The 22,996-nt window shown below is 34.4% G+C and overlaps 1 protein-coding gene across 4 annotated transcripts in view; it reads left to right on the top strand.

Moving 5' to 3' along the window:
• Window positions 1–5,034: 5,034 nt before the first annotated feature.
• The window catches only part of LOC131155227 (uncharacterized), a 65,209-nt gene continuing 47,247 nt past the window's right edge, over window positions 5,035–22,996 (top strand). For 3 of the 4 annotated variants that reach the window (XM_058108218.1, XM_058108216.1, XM_058108215.1), the window contains exon 1: window positions 5,035–5,312. In XM_058108218.1, coding sequence (XP_057964201.1) covers window positions 5,156–5,312 — 157 coding nt within the window. In that variant the 5' untranslated portion in view covers window positions 5,035–5,155. Of the gene's footprint in view, window positions 5,313–12,298; window positions 12,394–22,996 lie in introns of all 4 variants that reach the window. The other variant, XM_058108217.1, reaches the window with a different exon arrangement.

Raw genomic sequence — 22,996 nt, 5'->3', positions numbered from 1 at the left:
TTATGTTAAAGATATGGATGTTGAATATTATGTTGATTATTATTTCATGTTGGTCACACGCTAATTTAATATATTGTTTCTTCTCTTACTGAGATGTGTCTCACCCGAATACAAATTTATCTTTTTCAAGACCTCCATGAGATCGAGCTTAGAAAGGTTGAGGTTATTACAACATTTAAGGGTTATAGAAAAGGGAAAGGGTATAATTTTGGTGATATTTTTGGGATGTAAATATTTTATGATTTATATTTTATGTTTTAAGTCTTCTGCGTTGTGAATACTGGAAGTTGTTGGTTATGTTTTTGGAGATATGTATATATACGGATGAAGATGGCTGAATGGATTATTATAGAATGTAGATAGAAGTAGAAAACTCTAGTATATTATTGATAGAGGACTGTAGTTATGTTTTCCGCTACGTAATTATTAATGAAATAACAGGTACAGGAAAATGAATGACGTGGCACTCGGGTCCCACAAGGCAGGTTCGGGGTGCCACAAAGCACGGTTAATCAGGTATAACACACCGGACAGGGTTTACGGATTCGGAGCGTTACACATACGCTTTCAAAGACCTCAAAGATGCATGCAGAAACAAAATAAAAAGAGGAGAAAAAGAAAGAAGGAACATAGTTTTTAGAAGTTATGGTTAAATCTACCAAAGTAGATTGCTTGTGTATCCTCCGTGGAGGAATAAAGTCACTTGTAATTTATCAAAACTTAAAAAGAAGTTTTAGAAAACATTTTGATGAATTTTAGAAAACATTTGAAAACCACTTGAAATCCATTGAAACCATTTGATGTTTGTGTTGAAAAACCATTGTTTTGGTTAAAAACTTTGATTTTTCAGTGAAAATTTCTATAAGACAAAGATTTAAAATCAAGTTTAGCTTTAAGAAAGCTCATTTTTAACGTCCTTGAGCCACTTCATAAGTGATTGCTATGAAAAATGTTGTTTGACTTGCTTAAACTTTAAAAAGATGTGGATTTTTTGGAGGGGGAACCACAAACCCACCTTTAAATATGATTTAAAAAGTTTTGGAGAAAATCCAAAAGCCACAAAATGGATGTATGACTCTAAAATTTGGTGTGAAACTTCGTAAAAACTTGAAAACTCATGAAATGTATTTGAAATCATGTTTGAATTGAAAACTTGATTTTTTTATGGAGAAACTATGAAAACTTTTAGTAAATCAACACTTAGACTTGACCAATCACACTCTAACAAGTATTTAAACTCAAAAAGACATGAAATCTTGAAGAAAATCAAGAAAAAAATGTAAACATATGCACTTTGGGGATCTAGTGGGGACCGTCTGGTAGCCCAATGGCTACTTTTTTCAAATAAGAAGGGGTGGTCAACTGTGCTTGTAGGGCGATCGACCATTTGCGTGTAATTGTTAATAAAACATGCATTTTTCGAACTTTCAATCATACTTTTTCATGAAATCATAAATTCTAACATACTCTAACATCTCTAGCATGCATGATATATGTATAAAAATGTAGAAAACATAATAAATTGAACTTTAAAACTACAACCATGCAAATATAATTTTTCATACAAAACTCAAATTAACACTAGAAAATGGATAAAATTGAGGGTTAACGCACTGAGCTTATGTTATAGGAACCTCTGTTGATTAAGTGGAGCATACTCTCTCTATTGTACATGTAGTGATCCCCAAAAAAATAAAAATAAAATAAATAAATAAATAAATAAATAATAAAATAAAATAAAAATTTTTAAATTTAATTACATTAAATTAAATAATTAACTAAATTGAATACTTAATTAAATAATAATAATCATTAAGTAAAATATATAATATAACATATTAATATATGTTAATATAATATAATATATTATTATAATATATATATATATATATATATATATATATATATATCTATATATATTCATGAAGTAAGCTTCTTGAAGTAACTTCATGAAGCAACTAGAGAAGAAAAAAAAAGTGCAGAGAGCGTTTGTGCCCCCTTCGTCTCCTCGTCCCCTCTCTCCCACTCTCCTCCATCTCGTCTCCGATATTTGACCGATTGAAAATCTGAAAATACCGTTGGGCTCTACTCGCCGCCACCGACACTTCTACTGGAGCGGATTTGTCGTGGGAGCGGCGTGGGCATATTTCCTAGGGTAAGGTCAAATCTCAAACTTACCTTAATTTCTCTTAAACCATAAGCCCAATTAACAAACGAAAATTATCAAGAGATTCGTGGGGAGATTCTCTACAATCTAACTAGAGCGGGTTTTCAAATTGGAGTTCCGGGGTACCAATCCTAAATCGGGGGTATGTTTAATAATTTAGGCTTTATTAGGCAATTTAGGGTATTTAGAATATAGGGGAATTTTAGGGAAAGTTACTCTAGGGATTGTGATGAATAATGTAGTGAAATTTGAATTTTAGGGTTTCAGAGATTTTGAACACTGTGGGGTGTAGGCCGGGGTGTTAGCGGGGGTTTTTTTTTTTTTCCAGGAACCAGGTAAGGGGAAAAATATATATTAAACTAGAATTTTTATGAATTGAATGGAAAAATAAATTATGTTATATATACGTGTATATGTTTCGGTATGAGTTTAAAAATGACAACCATTTAAATTACATTTTTCGACCTTAGGGCTATTTATTAGATACACATATATGAAAATGAACTGATGAAAGTGAAAAATATTTTCAGGATAATTATGTAAGAAATAAAAGGTATATTTTCAGCATATAAATGTTAAATGTGGGTTGACTTATTTTACAGGAAATATATGTATGAATTTTACTACTAAATTGTGTGGCATGAGTAAAATAAAATTTTGTGTGGAATTATGTTATATATATGAGATGCAAGATATATAGAAAATGAACTGAGTATGAAAATGATATATAAAATATGCTGCATGTGAGTGTTAATGCAATCATGGAAACAACCACGGCTAAAAAGATGCCGAACAACTACGGCTGAAAAGATGCCAATCAACCACGATTGAAAAGATGCCGAGACTAACCAACAACGGCCGAAAAGGTGCCGAGAATGTTATGAAATGAAATGAAAATGAACAGATGTGAATTACTGAATAATGGCAGATAGAATAATGTATTATGGTATTATTAGTATTTATACTAGTAGAACATGTTACGTTTGGGCGGGTCGTACTCTTCGTTTGAGGGCTTGCTAAGAAAGGTGAGTGCCCTGGTTGTATCAGGTGTAGCAGTAGACTGTATAACGTGTTAGGATAGAGGGAAACTACTTGCATGGGTGGGTAGATTTCCCTATTCTTGGGAGCCTTCGCCGGTAAACTTTTGGTACGAACTGTGTGAATACGAGATTAATTTATCACTTAAGGGCTTACTGAGTAAGGTGAGTGTCCTGGTATGCTTTAGCGATGACCTTTGGGTTGCCTAATGTATCAGAGCAGAGGGGTGCTACTTGTATGGGCGGGTAATCACCCATATCCTTAGGTAATCTCGTGGGTTAAATCTTTTGCATGTGATTAATTAAGTTCAGAGAATGATTTCAGAAATTATATTAATGATTTGCAAATGATAAATAATATGTTGTATATACAAACCTCATGTTGGCCACACACTGTTTTAATATATTGTTTCTTCCCTTACTAAGATGTGTCTTACCCGAATACAAACTTATCTTTTTTAGGACCTCCATGAGATCGAGCTTAGAGAGCTTAAACTGTTATAGCACTTTTGAGAAAAAAAGTATAATTTTGATAATATTTTGGGGTGTAAATATTTTATGTTTTATGTTTTGTATTTTAAGTCTTATGAGAAATGGATGGTTGTGAAACATACTGGTGTTTGTGAATACTGGAAGTGTAGGTTATGCTTTGCAGATATGTATTTATGTAAATACAGGTGGATGTATGATGTATGTTAAAATGTAAATGGATGTAGAAAACTCTGGTATTATATTTGTTGAAAGATTATAGTTATGTTTTCCGCTGCATAAATGATATTAAAATGTGGATTATTAGGTAAATGAATGGATTAGTAGCACTCCGGACCCATTTAGGGGGTCGGGGTGTTACAGTACACCCCCAATAAACAAATGAGAATTAATGAGAAAAGTTGGTCTCTCTCTCTTGAATCTTCCAACAAAATCCCTCTATTCTATCCAAAGAAGTGCACAAAACTCTTGTTTTTCCTCTCCTTACCCCCACTTGGATGCGCCTTGATCTCTCTCCTAAGGGATTTATTTATAGACTTTCAATGGAATGGAGGAAAAAGAAAATTCAAATTCAGACTACCAACTACCAATTGCCATAGTCATGACATATGACAACTTTAGGAAACATGGCATCCTCAAATCTCTTAGCCAAACACGAGCAAACAACTCAAATTTTCTCTTGACCAGTCGACCACCTACAGGAGTCAGTCAATTGCTTGCGAGTGACACCAATTGATAGGAGATGAAAAGGGATTAGTCGACTGCCCAAAAGTGGCCGATTCCTATGTTGCCTTCTTTTTATTTGTGTTTTGACTAAATTTTCTTATATTCAACTTGATTTTTTATTTTATTGGGTAAAAAATAACTGCCTACAAGTATGAAAAAGAATGCGTAATCAACTAAAATAAAGAAATAAAGAAAATTGAAGCAATGAGGAGTAAAACAATAAAGTGATCTTTTATAAGCACATAAATAAAAATAAGTGTTAAACTACAAGATTTTGGTAGTATTATGAGCATTATATAATGAATTGGACATAATAAAATTTTAAGTTCTAAATAAATAACACTCAAAAGTAGAATAGTAATATTTAACATATATTTTTCAATTTAAATTATATTTGAGCATTATATTTTTCAAAACATATTTGGAGTGATATGAACTATGTTTAAGATGGTATATTTTTCAATTTAAACTATATTTGAACCATATATAATTGATATGAAATAATGAAAAAAGAATAGTTATATTTGAGAATCTATTATTAAAAATTTGAGTATTATATTTTTCACCTTTATTTTTCAATTTAAAATTAATGCTGGTAGTTTTAAAATAAATTCATTATTAAAGATTAACAATATGTTGGTAGCGACTAGCGATTCAAAATCAGGGGGCAGTGCTTCGAGTTTCCTTTTCTAGTCCGCAAAGAATCAAATCGAGAATCTCTAACGGCAAAGCTCCGATGTCCAAAATGGTCAAGCTTTCGAGTTTCTCTCAAGTCTGTAGAACGCGTGCAAGAGCGCGCACAGCTCATTTCTCAGTTGAAAGTTGTCCAATTAAGCAAACCCCTCCCAACCACATTCCTTATTCGTTATCGCAATCCTCCCAGATCAAAAAACGTAAAGTTTTCTTGTCACTATTTCAATTCTGAACATTTTCGTATGTGTTTTTGTAGGATTCTCTTGTAGCTTTGATTTATGATGTTATATATGCATCTGGCTACTCACATTTATATGTTTGTCTCTTTGAATTTAAGTGGGTATGTCTGGATATCTTTGTCTCTGCTGATTATTTGCCGGTCGCTGTTGAATGTCTGATGTCTCAGTTTTGAAGGCTATTTTAGCTTTTTCAGTTTCATTATGTTTATATTTATCTCCGCTGTCATGTCCTCGTTGTTCTAGATTTGCTTTTATGTATATATATATATAAATCTACTTCTTACAGAGGTGGCCTTTGGTTTCTCGAATGACACTCCAGATAGTGAATGTGTTCCCTTCAACATGAGAATCCTGGCAAGTATTTTAATAAGATCACTATCATGCCCTTGACTTGTGTATGGACAATATACAAAGAAGAATTAAATTTTAACCACTAAAATTACCAAAATAAATATTGTCCTAAAAATTTCGGCCATCATAAATAAAAAAAATTCAGTGCTTAGTGTTAAATTTCACAAATATAGAGTACATGACTGTATTTATACAATACAAGAATCAAGAACAAGAAGCTAGCTAACAAGCTAACTAACTTATCTAACTATAGCCACACTAGCCAACTCATCTTCTCTTCTTCTAATTTAACTTGTGTAGCCTTGGATTTCAGTTCAGTTGTTCAATCCTTGAGGCAATATTCCAACACCCCCCCTCAAGATGAGCATGTATATTGTGAATGTTCATCTTGCGAAGATTATGATGAAAAGGAAGTGAGCTGAGGGGTTTTGTAAAAATGTCTGCTAACTACAATCGTGAAGGAACATGGAACAGCTTTTTGATATTTTGTTAGAGTTTTTCTCGAATGAGATGGTAGTCGATCTCTATGTGTTTGGTTCTCTCATGTTGGACTGGATTAGTAGCAATGGACAAGGCTGATTTACTATCGGTATAACCCAAAGCTGGTTGCTAATGAATAATATGCAAATCATGTAGTGCATATAGAAGCCATTGAATTTCACAAGCTGTTGAAGCAAGGGCCCTGTATTCTGCTTCAGCCGAGGATCTGCTGTTAGTAGCTTGCTTTTTACTCTTCCAAGAAATTAGGGAATCACCCAAGAAAACAGCAAAACCAGTGACACTCCTTCGAGTGTCAATACATCCTGCCCAAGCACTGTCAGAGAGAGCCTTTAGCTACAGTTCTGAATTAGCTGGGAAGAATAACCCTTGACCAGGAGTTGCCTTTAAATACTTGAGAACTCGAATGGCAGCTTTGAAATGACTAACTGCTGGTTTGGCTAAAAACTGACTGAGAACCTGGACTGAAAATGCAAGATCAGGTCGAGTTAAAGTTAAATATAACAATTGCCCAACCAATCTTCTATAGGATGAAGGATCCTCATACGAATCAACATTTGAAGCGGTGAGTTTTAAATTTGAATCCATGGGAAAAGCTACTGGTTTGGCACCAAGAACTCCTGCTTGTTCACGTATGTCGAGAATAAATTTCCTTTGACAAACTGATATACTAGTTCTAGTTCTAGCTATCTCCAGACCGAGAAAGTATTTGAGTTCCCCTAAGTCCTTAATTGTAAACTTGTCATGGAGAAAAGATTTAAGCAACTGTATTTCAATTAAGCTGTCACTAGCCAAAAGAATATCATTTACATAGACTAGTAAAGTTATGAAAGATGATTTAGACTTCTTGATAAACAAAGAACAATCAGAGGTACCTTGAGTAAAGCCATAAGCAAGCAATGTTGTGGACAATTTAGCAAACCATTGCCTAGATGCTTGTTTCAAACCATATAAACTCTTTAAAAGTTTACAAACTTTATTTTCTCCTTTGACAACCAAACTAGGAGGCAAGTCCATATAAACTTCTTCATGTAAGTCACCATGTAAGAATGCATTGTTAATATCCAATTGGTGAAGATGCCAATTTTTAATAGCAGCTATAGCAAGTAATAACCGAATAGAAGTTATTTTTGTTACAGGAGAAAAAGTGTCAAAGAAATCTAACCCTTCTTGTTGAGTGTAGCCTTTAGCTACTAATCTAGCTTTGTACCTCTCAATGGTTCCATCTACCTTATACTTAATTTGAAATACCCACTTACAACCAATGGTCTGTTTATTTTTAGGAAGAGTAACAAGTTCCCAAGTCTTATTTAATTCTAAGGCATTTAATTCATTTTGCATTGCAGCTTGTCATTCAGGTATTTGAGCAGCCAATTTGTAAGTTTTGGGTTCTGTGGATGCTGAAATGGAGACTTGAAAAGCTTTATGAGAAGGAGACAATCGCTTTTCAGAAAGATATCAGATATGGGATATAAAATACCTTCATTAGGAAAACAATCAGCAATAGCAAATGAGGGGGTTGCAAGTGGAACCTGGGAAGTAGTACCACAATAAAAATCCTGCAAGTAGCTTGGCTTTCGTGTAATTCTTGAAGATTTTCTGAGTTGTGATGAAACAATATTTGGGATGGGATCATTGTTCAAAGATGTTTGATGATTGATGGTTAAATGTGGAGATGATGGAAGAGTTTGATTAGAAAAAATATCAGAAGAACAAAAATAGAAATCTAATGTAGAAGCTGTTGGAGGGAATAAGAAGGTATGTGATTCAGGATTAGATGGAAAAGCCTTAAAAGGAAAAATATTTTCAGAAAAAAGTACATTTCTCGAGATGAAAACTTTATTGGTATTAAGGTCCATTAATTTGTAACCTTTTATGTCAGAAGGATATCCCAAGAATAAACATTTGGTAGATCTTGGATCAAATTTATGTCTATGAGTTGTGACTGTTGATGCAAAACAAAGACAACCAAATACTTTGAGGTGGGAAAGATTAGGAGGTTTATCAAAAAGCATTTAAAATGGTGTTTTGTTGTTAAGAAGAGGAGTTGAAATTCTGTTCTGCAGTTAATACACACTCACTCCAGAAAGTTAAAGGCATATTTGCTTGAAACAGTAAGGCCTTGGCAGTGTTTAATAAATGTTGGTGTTTTCTTTCCACAACTCCATTTTGTTGTGGAGTTTCCACACAACTTCTTTGATGTATAATGCCATGGTCATTATAGAATTGAGTCAAAAGAAATTCAGGACCATTATCTGATCTCACTATTTTAACAGGAACACTGAACTAAGTTACTACCATTGTGCAAAAATTTTTAAGGATAGAAGGAACTTCAGATTTCATCTTGAGCATGTACACCCAAGTACAATGTGTATAATCATCAACTATAGTAAGAAAATGTTTGAAACCAGAATAGGAAACAACATTGAATGGTCCCCATATATCACAATGGATCAAATCAAACTTGTTATTTGAACTGGACTGAGATGCAGGAAATGAGAGTTTTCTTTGTTTTGCTAAATGACATACATCACAAACATGTGTGGTATTGAAAGATATGGATGACTCCAGCTGTTTAAGATAAGGTAACTTTGAGTTAGAAACATGGCCAAGTCTGTAATGCCATGTATCTAATTGGTTTTGGGTAATGGTTGAAGCCAAAGATGAAGAATGAAACTTGGCTTGGTTGTGAGTAGCAGCCTTTGAAGGAACTTGAGATAGGTGGTACAGTCCATGTTTCTCAAATGCAATCCCAATCATCTTCTTTGTTAATTGGTCTTGTAGAAGGAAGTAGGAGTTAAAGAAAGAAACACAAATGTTAGATTGCTTTGTCAATTTAGAAACAGATAGCAGATTGAATGAAAAACTGGGAACACATAACACATCATGTAAAGATGTTTGAAATACAAATACTGCCAATGTATGAAGCTGGAACAAAGTTTCCATTTGGAAAATTTATGGAAGTGTTGATAGGTGTAGGTGGAGAAGAATATAATAATGGTGAACATATCATTTGGTCTGTTGCACCTGTATCCAGAATCCATGAGTATACATTCTGTAGGGATGAAGAAACAGAATAGCAAAGATTTGAAGGGTTACTAGAAAATTGAGAAGTAGCAATGTTGACCGCTGGGTAAGATGTTTGGGTAGATATTGGAGATGAAGTAGAGTTTGCAAGTGCTAGAAATTTATTGAATTCCTCAGAAGTAAAAGAAAACTTTTGATCCTCATTACTCTGTTGAATAGAGAGCTCAGAAGTTGTCATGGCAGCATGTGCAGTAGTAGGTGGTTTCCTTTTTCCTTTTGGTCCAGTCCAGCCAGGAGGATAACCATGAAGATGAAAACATTTTTCTATTGTATGCCCATTGTATCCACAGTGTGTACAGTATAGAGAAAATCTCTTATGTTTATCTTTTGAAAATTTTGAAAGAACAGATGGTTGAATGTTTTGTTTGGCTATCAAAGCATGAGTTTCATTGCTGACAACATTATTTAGTTGTCTCTGACTTTCCTCTTGAAGTAGTAAAGAAAATACTTTGGCCATACTTGGTAATGGTGAAATCATAAGCAATTGGCTTCGAATTGGAGCGTAGGAATCATTCAGGCCAATCAAAAACTTTAACACATAATCAGATTGCTGTCTAACCAGCAAAAAATCAAACAGGTTGCAGGTACAAGTTGCCATTTTGCCACAGCTACACGTAGGGAATGGTCGGTAGTTAACATACTCGTCCCATAATGATTTGAAGGAATTAAAATACTCAGTAATTGATAAAGAGCCCTGAGTAATGGAACTTAGCGATTTTTCAAGGTGGAAGACTCTCAGACCATCGCTTCGTAAGTATCTTGTTTTCAGCTCGTTCCAAAGATCAACAACAAATGTAACATAGAGAAGACGATTCCTTATTTCCTTGGAAATGGAATTCATTAACCATGAGAGAACTAGATTATTTGCACGCAGCCATGCAGTATGGAGAGAACACTGATTTATAGGAGGAGCAAGAATCGAACCATCAACGAATGCTGCCTTATTTTTGACTGTTAGAGCAATGGTGATTGATCGACTCCATGCGATATAATTATCACCATTAAAGATCTCAGAAACGAGTAATGCACCAGGATTATCACTTGGATGCAAGTAATATGGATTGGATGAATCATCTGAAGGGTTGATCATGCGATGAGAAGTATGAGAGCTGGTAGAATTTCAGCAGAAGTCATTTCTGGAATTTCTCCAAGAAATGTGAAAAAAAAATAAAATTTGCAGAACAAAAATCTTTCCTTGTAAAGACCAGAGATAATGCCAATTCAATATTCACTTGGGGCTTGCAATTCGATACAAGAACAATGCCGAGAAGTGTCTTTCATTTTGCAGAAAAAAAAATAAAAATGCTAAACCATCAGCTTCTCTGTTCAGCTTCAGACCTTTGTGAATTTTCGTACTGAGCAGAATTTGGAGTTGCAAATATGGCTAATGCAAAGGCTATGGAAAGATTGTTAAAGAAAAGAAAAACAGAGCTCCTATGGTTTTCTTGAAACTGAAAAAATGCGGAAGGAAAGTATTGCTCTGATACCATGTTAAATTTTACATGAACTGAAGAATTTTCTATATTCACAAATACAGAGTACATGACTGTATTTATACAATACTAGAATCAAGAACAAGAAGCTAACTAACAAGCTAACTATCTAACTATAACCACACTAACTAACTCATCTTCTCTTCTTCTAATTTAACTTTTGTAGCCTTGGATTTCAGTTCCAGTTGTTCAATCCTTGAGGCAATATTCCAACACTTAGTAATCCAGTTAACGTGAATAATGGGGCAGTGTTGTCTCAAAGTGTCAACCAACATTTTAAATTATTATGCATAATAATTATATTAGTTTCATTTTTTATTAGTTTATATTTTATTGTCATAATAATTTATTATTATAAATGTAATAATAACATGCAACAGTAATATACTTAGAGAGCGCTAAAGTCAACTAGCCAAAATATTGAGGCAATTTAGCCCAAAAAATTAGGATGCTTGTGGCAATGAGATTCCTAACTTACCCATGGCAGAGCATAGGAATGGGTTTCTCACGCTTGTGGGAATTCTTCGTTCTTGAGGAATGTGAGATTATTGGAACATTATATTCCGGTCCCATTTACCCACCAAGGCAGAGCACATGAATGGGAACCTTCATTCCTAGGGAATGTGAAATTACATGACATTAGATTTTGGTCCCCAGAGAAATACAGGAATGGGATGCCATGGACATCACATTCTTGGGAGTGTTGAAAGATGCCATGAACCAAAGATCCCCAAAAATGAATTTGTCTTTGTCTGAACTCGTGACAGTCATTTTGGGTAATTTGTGTTTTAGCTTATCAGTTTTGTCACCAAATTTTAAGACAAATATCTACATTATATAATTGCTAGGTTTGGTGGAAATTGTGTTTAGTAGGGGGAAGAGACAAACACAAATAGAAGAAACTCATAAAGATATGGAAAAAATAAATTTTTTATTTTTTTTCTTAACATAAGCAATTCATTTTTTTCACACACCCTTACAATTGGCTCTTATAAATAATTGTTTCGTGTAATTTTGCAAAAAATATATAGTTATTCTCCAAGTTTTTATGATTCCAATTTAGGCTTTTGTATGTAAATTTGGCATGTAATCATTGTTTGCTGTTCTAGCATGTCTGTACCAGAAAGAGGGGATGAAAATGGACTGCCTAATACTCCTCTATAACTGGCGTGAGCAAAAAAATAAAAAATAAGAATAAAAAATAATAGAGATGGTTATTATTGTTTCATGCCAATTTATTTAAGAGACCCATATTTTTTATTAACTTTGTTGTGTTAGTGTGGAGGGCATAAACATACTTTTAGTAGGCCAATTCTCTAATTTACATAACTCTACAAGGCATGCCCAATTTTTTTTTTTTTCCTGAAATTTTAGAAAGGGACATGAATGTGGATCATCCATTGGTTATTGTCTCTCTAATGATTTGATAATTTGTTGAATTGGGTTAATCAGTGGACATTTAATTGAACTTTAAGATTTGAGATTCCTTATTTTACTAGTCTCATTTCCTTGAATTAGAATGGATGCCCCTGAAGTAAACAAGGAATTGCTTGGGGAACTTGTAGCACTTGGATTCCCCCTAGCCAGAGCAACAAGGGCAGTACATTATTCTGGTGAGTTCTTACTGATATCAAATGGCGGCATACTTCACCTTATCTTTGAAGGATATTCTTTACATTTTTGACAAGTGTTTAAGCTTGATATACATTTGATAGGAATGGTGTATTCCCAAGAGGGGGGGGGGGGGGGGGGGAGTGAATTGGGTATTTAAAAAAAATTCTTCCTAGGTTAGGTGTGTTCAATTTTAAACCGCAGCCAATATTACATAACCTAGAGTCTCTCTAAACAATCACCAGTACAAATATCAATATATGGAAATGTTTAAATCATTCACAACGTTCATAATAAATCAAATATAAACATACACATGTAGGAAAGATAAATAGTAATGAAAAAGAGAGAGACAGGATATTTTTATCGAGATTCGGCCAACCCTGCCTACATCCCCGCCTCAAGCCAACCTGCTTGAGGATTCCACTACCTTGCTCACTTGACGGGCGGAGCAACACCGTTTACAAATCTCCTTACAGGGCAGAGTCTCCCTAACTTACTTACCGGTTGAAGTCAAACTGTTTCTCCTTACAGGCCGGAAGTCTCCCTAGCTTACTTACCGAGCGAAGACAAACCAGTTCTCCTTATAGGGCGGAGTCTCCCTAGCTCACTTAACCGGACGGAACCAAACCGGTACAAGGATATAAAAATTTTCCTACAAGTAAGTGCTTCTCAAGTAAGCTGATGTGTACAAATTAAAGCTCTATATGCACTCTCTAATGATATGAAGTTAAGCTCAATAAAGTAGGTGATTTTCTCAATAAAACTTTTGCAATCTTTGAATAAAAATATATATGATAAGAACTTCAAAGATTTGAACCCAATAAATATTTTTCCAAAAATATTTTTCAATAAAAAGTAGGAGAACTTAGGGTTTTGCTCTTAAAGCCTTTTTGCAAATAATGAGAAAGATGATCTTTGAGTAAAAAAGTATATGAAAATAAGTGCTCAAATATTCAAATACAATCAATGATTTCTCCCACAAATTTTTATCAATAAACGATGCAAAGACAAATTTGATTTTTGCTTACAAAAATGTTTGCAATAACAACAAGATGAACTTTTGAATCTTGCAATGAAGATGCAAAAAAAAATTCACAAGCTACAAGAGATTTCTCCAAAAATATTTATCAAGAAATATATGTGGAGAAACTCAAGCTTTACTCTCTACAAATGATTTTCAAAATGAAGAATTAAATTAGAGTAAATGCCATGGATGAAGAAATAATTTTCAAAGAGGATTTTTCAAAAGAATGAGTGAAAGAGAGTAAAATAAAGCACAAAATAATTGAGAGGATTTTCAATATAATCGAAAGCTTAAGAAATGAGTTATGAGAGGGGTATTTATAGACTTCTTCAAAATATGACCGTTTGGGACCAATTGGGCATTAATTAATTTGTTTATTTCAAAATTAATGACGTTTTTGCATTGAAAAATTGGGCAACCTGAGAGGTCCGATTGATTGGGGACACCGTCGGTCGGTTGGTCCTAAGGCGATTTTCAAATCACCAAGAAATAGCATGCTGGGCCAAAGTTTGGTCGGTTGGGCCTTGAATGGTTGGTCGGCTGGGCTTCTATAGTGCTAAATGGCCGGTTGGCTGGGCGTCAAAAGCTTGGCCAAATGTGAGGCCGGTCGGCTAGGCGTTTCAGGAGTAAACTGGCCGATTGGCCAGAGCTTTTAAAGAACTGGCCAAAATATTAAGGCCGGTCGACTGGGCTTGTCTAGCATGCATGGGTCGGTCGGTTGGGCTTAGTTAAAACATGCCATTTTAGTCCTGTTTGACCTTAAAAACATTTCAACCCTTTTGCTTATGAGTATAGCATTTTATGAAAAGATTTTTCTTGAAAATGTTGTTCCCCCAAGGTCTGTCTAAGGTTGTCATTGAGCTTGACATCATATCATGCAAGACATGCATTATTACAGACAACTCTAAATGCAATTACAAATAAAATACATGTCTTCTCTTCTTTGCTCTTTGAACTCTATAGAATATGCCAGAATGAGTGCTTTAAGTCCCTCATGGCTTCCATTTTTCCTTTTCCATGTGTGCTTTCTAAATTATGAACCTGTTCAAGTACTAGACACACACATGAGATACAAGTGCTTTGTTAGCATCAAAACAGGGATCAGACTCAAAAAGTCAATAATCTCCCCGTTTTTAATGATGACAAACACATGGGAGCAAAATGGGTGCAGCTTGAAAAGGCCTCCCTTTACAATATGCATAATGTTAAAACATAGACATTTTAGCTCAGGCATATCAAGAAAGAAGACATTTCAAATTAAGCATGCATTTAGTTTTGGCATTAAGCCACAGATACATGATGCTTCCAGCTCATATATTTAACCCCTTAAAAAATATTTACCTTATTACAAATAAGTAGGGAGTATAGTATAAAAAAAACTTTCCAAATATTTTTCGTTTTGCTCAGAAAACTCTCCCCCTTTTGGCATCAGCAAGAGGGTTAAGTTAAATATAAAAAATTCAATCATTAAACAAATTTCTTAACTTAAAACGAGAACTCCCCCTATTTGATATAAAACTTGGGCATATAAAAGTTTAGGACCGTTTGAAAAGTATGGCAATTAAACACACAAACAGTATAATCGGCCATATGAGATTAATACTATATGATGAACATGGTAAACATGGTTAGACCAGAGATATCCACAAACCATTGCAATTTAAACATTTCATAAGACCCATAAAAGATTTGAGTTCAAAGCATACAACATATGATAGCAAGTGTAGGTTTGAGCATAAGATCGGTCTAACTAGTTCGCATCCATTTCATATATATATGATCGATGGACCAGTCATGCAATGCCCTTTAAAAGAAAATTTTATAAACAATAAAGCCTTTAAAATTTTCAGCTTAACAAGCATTTGAATTTTCATAAAAAGAACTACATGTCATGAATCTTTTGAGCTTGAGGCAAGAGAGAAGAATTTCAGTTTAAAATATTTCTTGCCATCAATATATATATATCCCCTTATGATTATCGATAAATACTGGGGACTATGTTTGCTGAAAAAGAAACTTTAACATGGAAGTTCAAGCAAGCTGAAAATTTTCGGGTTAAGCATTTAAGTTCATTCCAAAATATAACTAGAAAAGTTAACCATATAGATCCAAAATGATTAGACAATAGAATCCTAGATCATATGGCTACAAGAACTACTGTGAGCAACAAAAATCATTATGCTTTGAACATGCATGCCACAGTAACAATAGGTCTAAAGCTAAAAGTAGGGTGAGCATAAGAAATAGGATTTTATAAAATCTCCCCCTTTAGATTTGAATGCTAGCTTAGATGACACGAATTGCTTATACTAATCAAAGATTAAATTCATTAAGCATACCGAGCAGTATAAGTAATCATTTTAAAAATATTATGACAACTATACTGGACATTGATTAATTCATTTCAAATGTGCAACCACTACAGTCTCCCTGACCACAAATGCATCAGAAAATATATTAAGGCATGCTATAGTGCTCATAACCCGAGAACAATCCATATTTGTTTATAGAGTTTTAAGAGCATGATATGATGTTTCAGGTTTTCAGAAGAGCCTCAATATTCAAAAAGCGAAACATGATGCATATGAGTTTTTTAAATTTATGCTTTTTCTAAGGATGGGGCTTATGCTCCTCTATATATTTGCATGCACGCATGCTTGTAATTTTAGTTCAAGGATGATGTTCATTTAACACGCATTCATCATATATTCATCCTACAAATGATATTAAACATGCAACAAATATAGGCATGTTGCACACAAGTATGACATATTGCATTTCATTCAGCATATGATAGCCATTAGGGCTATACTCAAATAATCATGCAATAATTATGCAGTTCACACATGCATATATCAAATCATAATCATTTTAGCACTTGATTTATGGATTTTGATTATTTTGGGAAAAATCCAACAAAATTTTTGCAGCATGCTGTCTGTAAATAGAACATTTCCCAAACCTGTAAATCAATGAAAATGCACCAGATAGCCTAGCAGTTTCTATGCAATTCACAAATCACTGCATCAACCATGCAAGTGGCATTCAGTTTATTCAGCATGCAACACCTAGATCCACTACTAGCATGTAATACACAATACTACATCAGCCATGTAGTTGGCATCCCAGTTCAAGCATACGAGTATAGTCAATCAATTCAGTACAACTCAAAACATATCATCCCAAAATATAATCCATTCATTATATAATGTTAGCATTAAGTAAGAATGGACATTTAGAATTCAGCACGATAAACACAGTTAACCATCCGTCAAATGAAATTTAACCATTTAATACATTATGGGTTGGAAGCTGCAGCGCTGTACTCATAAAGGCATATAAGTATAAACAAAGTAAGATCATGAGAGCATTCATTTAATTAATATACCTATGAAAGAAAAATGCTCCCCCTCTGTTATGCACTATCATCATCATAACTTTATGCCTTTTTCATCTACTCTTTCTTCAAATTCTTAGCCAAGTGCCCTAAATTTTTCAATGATTTAAACTTGACTTTTAATACTTAGGCTTAGAGGACCAAAAAGTCACATCCTTCAGAGAACTAAGCCTATTATGCCTCTTTTCTTATGAATCTCAATACGTAAGAGGCTCAAGTTTAAATGGCTTTCAATCTTAACTGCTCGTGCATAGGTTTCTTAGACATTTGCGCTTTCATATAGATTGAAACCTAGTGCAATCATCTTAGCCATTCAACTTATTCTAAGAAGATGAAGCTCTAACTGATTTGATGTTAATTTGAGAGCTTATGACGGGAGTTTGAATTGATATTCTTAAAAGTTAAATCACTATTAAGTTCAGAAGAGTATTTAGAAGTGAGCACGAGTGGACAGTATTCAAAATATTTTCATGCAAGCGATAAGTCCAAACAGATTGGGCAAAGAGCAATTTGGAGTATATGAATATTTTTTAGCAATGTTCTTTGGTGATTTTTGATTTATCACTATTGGAATGTATCCTTTAGATATGATCACAATTTAGAGCAAGGATATGAACCAGTGAAAGGATAATACTTTACCTGATATGATCGATGGTTTGGTAAAGATTTCCTATGGAGGAGAAGACTTATGCATGAATTAAAATTAGAGGATTTTTATATTTTAAGCTCAAAGGGAACATATTGATTTAACTAGATGAAGAACTCGAATCCCTTAGTGGATGCCTTGTAATTTGATTATAAAGGATGTCTTTTAAATAAGCACTTGTATTAAGGATGATAATATGTGCTTATGATTTAAGTGATGACTAAATTTTGAATAGGCATTTATGAGCTTAGGGTTAAATGATATACAGTATGAGATAGATTCCCCCAAGCTTAGGCTTGTGCAATGGACAAAATATGCTTAACTTAAGATGTTCATATTTAAGCAAGGGTTAAGCATTAAGAATCATTTATCAAGTAAAATTGCCTTTGTCCATTTGGAAGTGGATTTTACTTAAGCATGCTTCTGAGATATTATGCAGGATAATGATTTATGGTTTTCCATCTCAGAAATATAAGGTTCTAAATATTTTCACTAGTTAAGCCTTCAACCTTTACTTTGAACGTTTCGGAAGAATAAAGTGAAAGATTGACTCATTCCTTTTGGTTAAAAGGTTAGCATGCTATATTTAATATTTTCATATTTTACCCAATCATTATAATATAAATGTATTAAATTTAAATTGGATATATTACTTGAATTTTCGTATTAGCTTGATCTTTTGATGTTCTTAGTATACAAAATAGTGTATAGTGAATGCATATACTAAGTCTTGACATTTTAAGCATGAACCACTTCCCAAGCCTTTTTAGTCATCGCTACCCCCTATAACTAAACCTAAGATCTAAGGAAGAATTTAAACAATCATGTAACTCCTATTGGAATCCATTCTTCCTTTGGTCCTGAGGGGTTTGCCTTCCTGATTAACCATATCATTTTCTTATCTATTCCTTTAGCACCTCTAAATGGACAAGTATATCTAGTGTGCTCTTTTATTTCGCAATATAAGCAAGTATTATATGCATGTGAGGAATTTTGCTTATATCTCTTATTTCTACTTGATAAGACATAAAAATGGTCATGGGATTTAAAAGATGAATCCTTTTTGAAAGAATTATTTCTTTTAACTCTTAAGGATTTATCATGATAATTCTTTCACTTGTGGCCTCGGATGCTATACTAGGATTATCTTCCAAGTCTCTCTCCAAGCAGGTAATTTTTAAAATCTTTTCAACCTTTTTCCTCTCTAGAATGACATGACATTCTTTTAGTTCTTTTAAATGTTTTGCTACCCTTTTATTTTCATTTTTCAAAAATGTCTTCTTCTTAGATATCTCAACTAGAATCCTATATTTTAAATGAAGTCTTTTCTAGTTTTTCAAACGAATGCATGCTTTCATCATAAAATTCAACACATGATTCATCATAAGAATTATCACAATGAACATCATATGAATCATTTAATAAAGGAGATTGAGATACGTATACCGCCTCATCGACTAAAGTACTTAGCCCATGATTCACCACTTATATAGATCGTTTGAGCATGATTCTACAGGAGTGGTGGTCTCTTCTCTTTGGTTCCACCATATCTCTTTTCTAGCTCCTCCCAAATATCCCTCACACATTTACATTCCATAATTTCAAGAAAAATATGAGGATTTAAAGCACGATATAACATATCCATGGCATTTGAATTTTCATGCATTAAACTAGTATCGTTTTCATTCATTGGCATACAAATTTCTTTATCAATCACTTGTCAGACCCTCAAATCCATTGATTTTATAAAAACGCTCATTCGTTGTTTCCAGGTGGTGTAATCGACACCACAAAATATTGGAGGCCTGATACATGATTGTCCCTCACCGAATGGGGATACACCAGTTTGAGCCATTGCGATCTTTAACATAAGCGGTTAAGATTTTTGCAACGAGGCTCTGATACCAATTGATAGGAATGGTGTATTCCCGAGAGGGGGGGGGGGGGAGGGTGAATTGGGTATTTTAAAAAATCCTTCCTAGTTTAGTTGTGTTCAATTTAAAACTACAGCCAGTATTACACAACCTAGGGTCTCTCTAAACAATCACCGGTACAAATATCAATATATGGAAATGTTTAAATCATGCACAACGTTCACAATAAATCAAATATAAACATACACGTGCAGAAAAGATAAATAGTAATGAGAAAGAGAGAGACATGATATTTTTATCGAGGTTCGGCCAATCCTGCCTACGTCCCCGCCTCAAGCCAACCTGCTTGAGGATTCCACTACCTTGCTCACTTAACGGGCGGAGTAACGCCATTTACAACTCTCCTTACAGGGCGGAGTCTCCCTAGCTTACTTACCGGGTGAAGCCAAACCGTTTCTTCTTACAGGGCGGAGTCTCCCTAGCTCACTTACTGGGCGAAGCCAAACCGGTTCTCCTTAAAGGGTGGAGTCACCTTAGCTCACTTAACCGGGCGGAGACAAACTGGTACAAGGATATAAAAATTTTCGTACAAGTAAGTGCTTCTCAAGGAAGCTTATGTGTACAAATTAAAGGTCTATATGCACTTTCTAATGATATGAAGTTAAGCTCAGTAGAGTAGGTGATTTTCTCAATAAAACTTTGCAATCTTTGAATAAAAATATATATGATAAGAACTTCAAAGATTTGAACCCAATAAATATTTTTCCAAAAATATTTTTCAATAAAAAGTAGGAGAACCTAGGGTTTTGCTCTCAAAGCCTTTTTGCAAATAATGAGAAAGATGATCTTTGAGTAAAAATGTATATGAAAATAAGTGCTCAAAGATTCAAATACAATCAATGATTTCTCCCACAAAATTTTAGCAATAAACGATGCAAGGAGAAATTTGATTTTTGCTCACAAAAATGTTTGCAATAACAACAAGATGAGCTTTTGAATTTTGCAACGAAGATGCAAAAGGATTCACAAGCTACAAGATATTTCTCCAAAAATATTTATCAAGAAAAAATATGTGGAGAAACTCAAGCTTTACTCTCTTCAAATGATTTTCAAAATGAAGAATTAAATGAGAGTAAATGCTATGGATGAAGAAATAAATGCCCCAAAATAAATGCTCTCTTTCAAAGAGGATTTTTCAAAAGAATGAGTGAAAGAGAGTAAAATAAAGCACAAAATAATTGAGAGGATTTATATAATCGAAAGCTTAAGAAATGAGTTATGAGAGGGGCATTTATAGACTTCTCTAAAATATGACCGTTTGGGACCTATTGGGCATTAATTAATTTGTTTATTTCAAAACTAATGACGTTTTTGCATTGAAAAATATGGCAACCTGAGAGGTCCGGTCGACTGGGGATACCGCCAGTCGGCTGGCCCTTAGGCGAATTTCAAATCACCGAGAAATAGCATGTTGGGCCAAGTTTGGTCGGCTGGGCCTTGAATGGCCGGTCGATTGGGCTTCTATAGTACTAAATGGCCGGTCGGCTGGGCGTCAAAAGCTTAGCGAAATGTGAAGGCCGGTTGGTTGGGCTTTCTATAGTGTAAAGAGGTTGGTTGGCTTGGCTTTAGAAATTTGCCAAATAATAAGGCCGGTCGGCTGGGCGTTTTAGGAGTAAACTGGCCGGTCGGCTGGGGCTTTTAAAGAACTGGCCAAAATATTAAGGCGAGTCGACTGGGCTTGCCAAGCATGCAGGGGCCGGTTGTCTAGGCTTAATTAAAACATGCTATTTTAGCCCTGTTTGACCTTAAAAACATTTCAATCCTTTTGCTTATGAGTATAGCATTTTATGAAAAGATTTTTCTTGAAAATGTTGGTCCCCTAAGGTCTGTCTAAGGTTGTCATTGAGCTTAACATCATATCATGCAAGACATGCATTATTATAGACAACTCTAAATGCATTTACAAATAAAATACATGTCTTTGAACTTCTGTGGAATACGCCAAAATGAGTGTGCTTTGAGTCCCTCATGGCTTCCATTTTTCCTCTTCCATATGTGCTTTTTGAATTATGAACCTGTTCAAGTACTAGGCACACAAATGAGATACAAGTACTTTGTCAGCATCAAAACAGGGATCAGACTCAAAAAGTCAATAACATTGTTGGCTCACAGCCTAACAACTTAAGCTTTTAGGTAAAGTGGTATTCTAACATGGTATCAGAGCTGCCTACTAGGAGGTCTTGGGTTTTAGTCTTGTTGCCCGCATTTATTGTGTGGCGTTTAAAAAAATTATTGTGTTCCCTATCATAGGTGTTATTTATCGTGTGTTTATCTCTCTGTGTGCTGTCAGGCTGCACGTGCTGGGGAGTGTTAAAGCTTGATATACATTGTTGGCCCACAACTTAACAACTTAAACTTTTAGGGAAACTGGTATTCTAACACGAAGTAAATCCTGTCAGGAGATAATATAAGATTCTTTGCTTGATACAAACATCATAGAATTGTGATTGTCCTAATGATTTTGAAAGAACAATCTCCAGTTTGCTCTCCTGACTTGATATAGGTTGTCAAGACTTTCTTAGACTTGACCAAATCATGAATGAAATGGTAGTCCACTTCAATTTGTTTTGTTTTCCTGTGGAAGGCAGGATTATTTGCAATATAAATGGCAACTTAGTTGTCAGAGCTTCTGGTCACAGGGTCCTTGGACCTCCATCTCAGAGAGAATAGATTGGATACACTGTAGCTCACAACCAGCATTGGTATAGCTGTGTATCCAGCTTTAAAAAAAACAGTACACTACCCTTAATGGACCTACTTTTGGCTTAATTCCAGTCCAATCTGCACCTGAACAGGCAACTATATCAACATGAGTTGCAGCCTGTGAATTTCTTAATGCTATCCCCTTTCGAGTTAACCTTCAATTATCTCTTGATTGGACACACAAATTTTTCAATGTGTCTGTTTGGGAGCATGCATGAACTGACTCACAATTCCTATTGAAAGGGCTTTATCTGGCTGGGGTACGAACTTAAAATTGAACAGATTTGCTTGCCCACCAGCTGCAGTTTCTACTGGGATCAGGAAACCCTACCCTTGAACAAAATCATATTTTGCTGTAGCATCTGTGGGAGTCTAATTGATTGAGCTGGAACATACTCCTTTTGCAAGAAGATTAAGTACATACTTTCGCTGAGACAAATAAATCCCAGACTGAGTACGAACAACTTCATTTCCAACAAAATATCACAAATGTCCAAGATTTTTGGTCTGGAAAAAACATGGTAAGATACTTAGGTAAGCAATACCACATGGTCATTTCTAGAAACAATGGTATCATCAATATACACTACCAAGATAAATAATAACATACTGAGAACAAAGACATAAAAACAGAATGATCTGAGTACAATCTGACAGCTAAAGGATGTAACCAACTTACCAAACTTCTTGAACCAAGCACATTGGTTTAGACCATAAATGGCCTTTCCCTGCCAATACACCATATAAAAATCCTTCTTATGTCAAAATGTATAAAACCATTCATGACATCCAGTTGATACAGCGCCAATCAAACTGAACAACAAGTGAGATGATAATCTGAGATGAATTCATATATGGCACAGGAGAAAAAAAGGTCTCGAAGGAATCCCCTCCAAAG

Source organism: Malania oleifera, chromosome 5, assembly GCF_029873635.1.
Source record: "Malania oleifera isolate guangnan ecotype guangnan chromosome 5, ASM2987363v1, whole genome shotgun sequence".
Lineage (NCBI taxonomy): Eukaryota > Viridiplantae > Streptophyta > Magnoliopsida > Santalales > Ximeniaceae > Malania > Malania oleifera.
The sequence above is the reverse complement of the archived record's forward strand: the minus strand, read 5'-3'. Positions and strand labels throughout refer to the sequence as shown.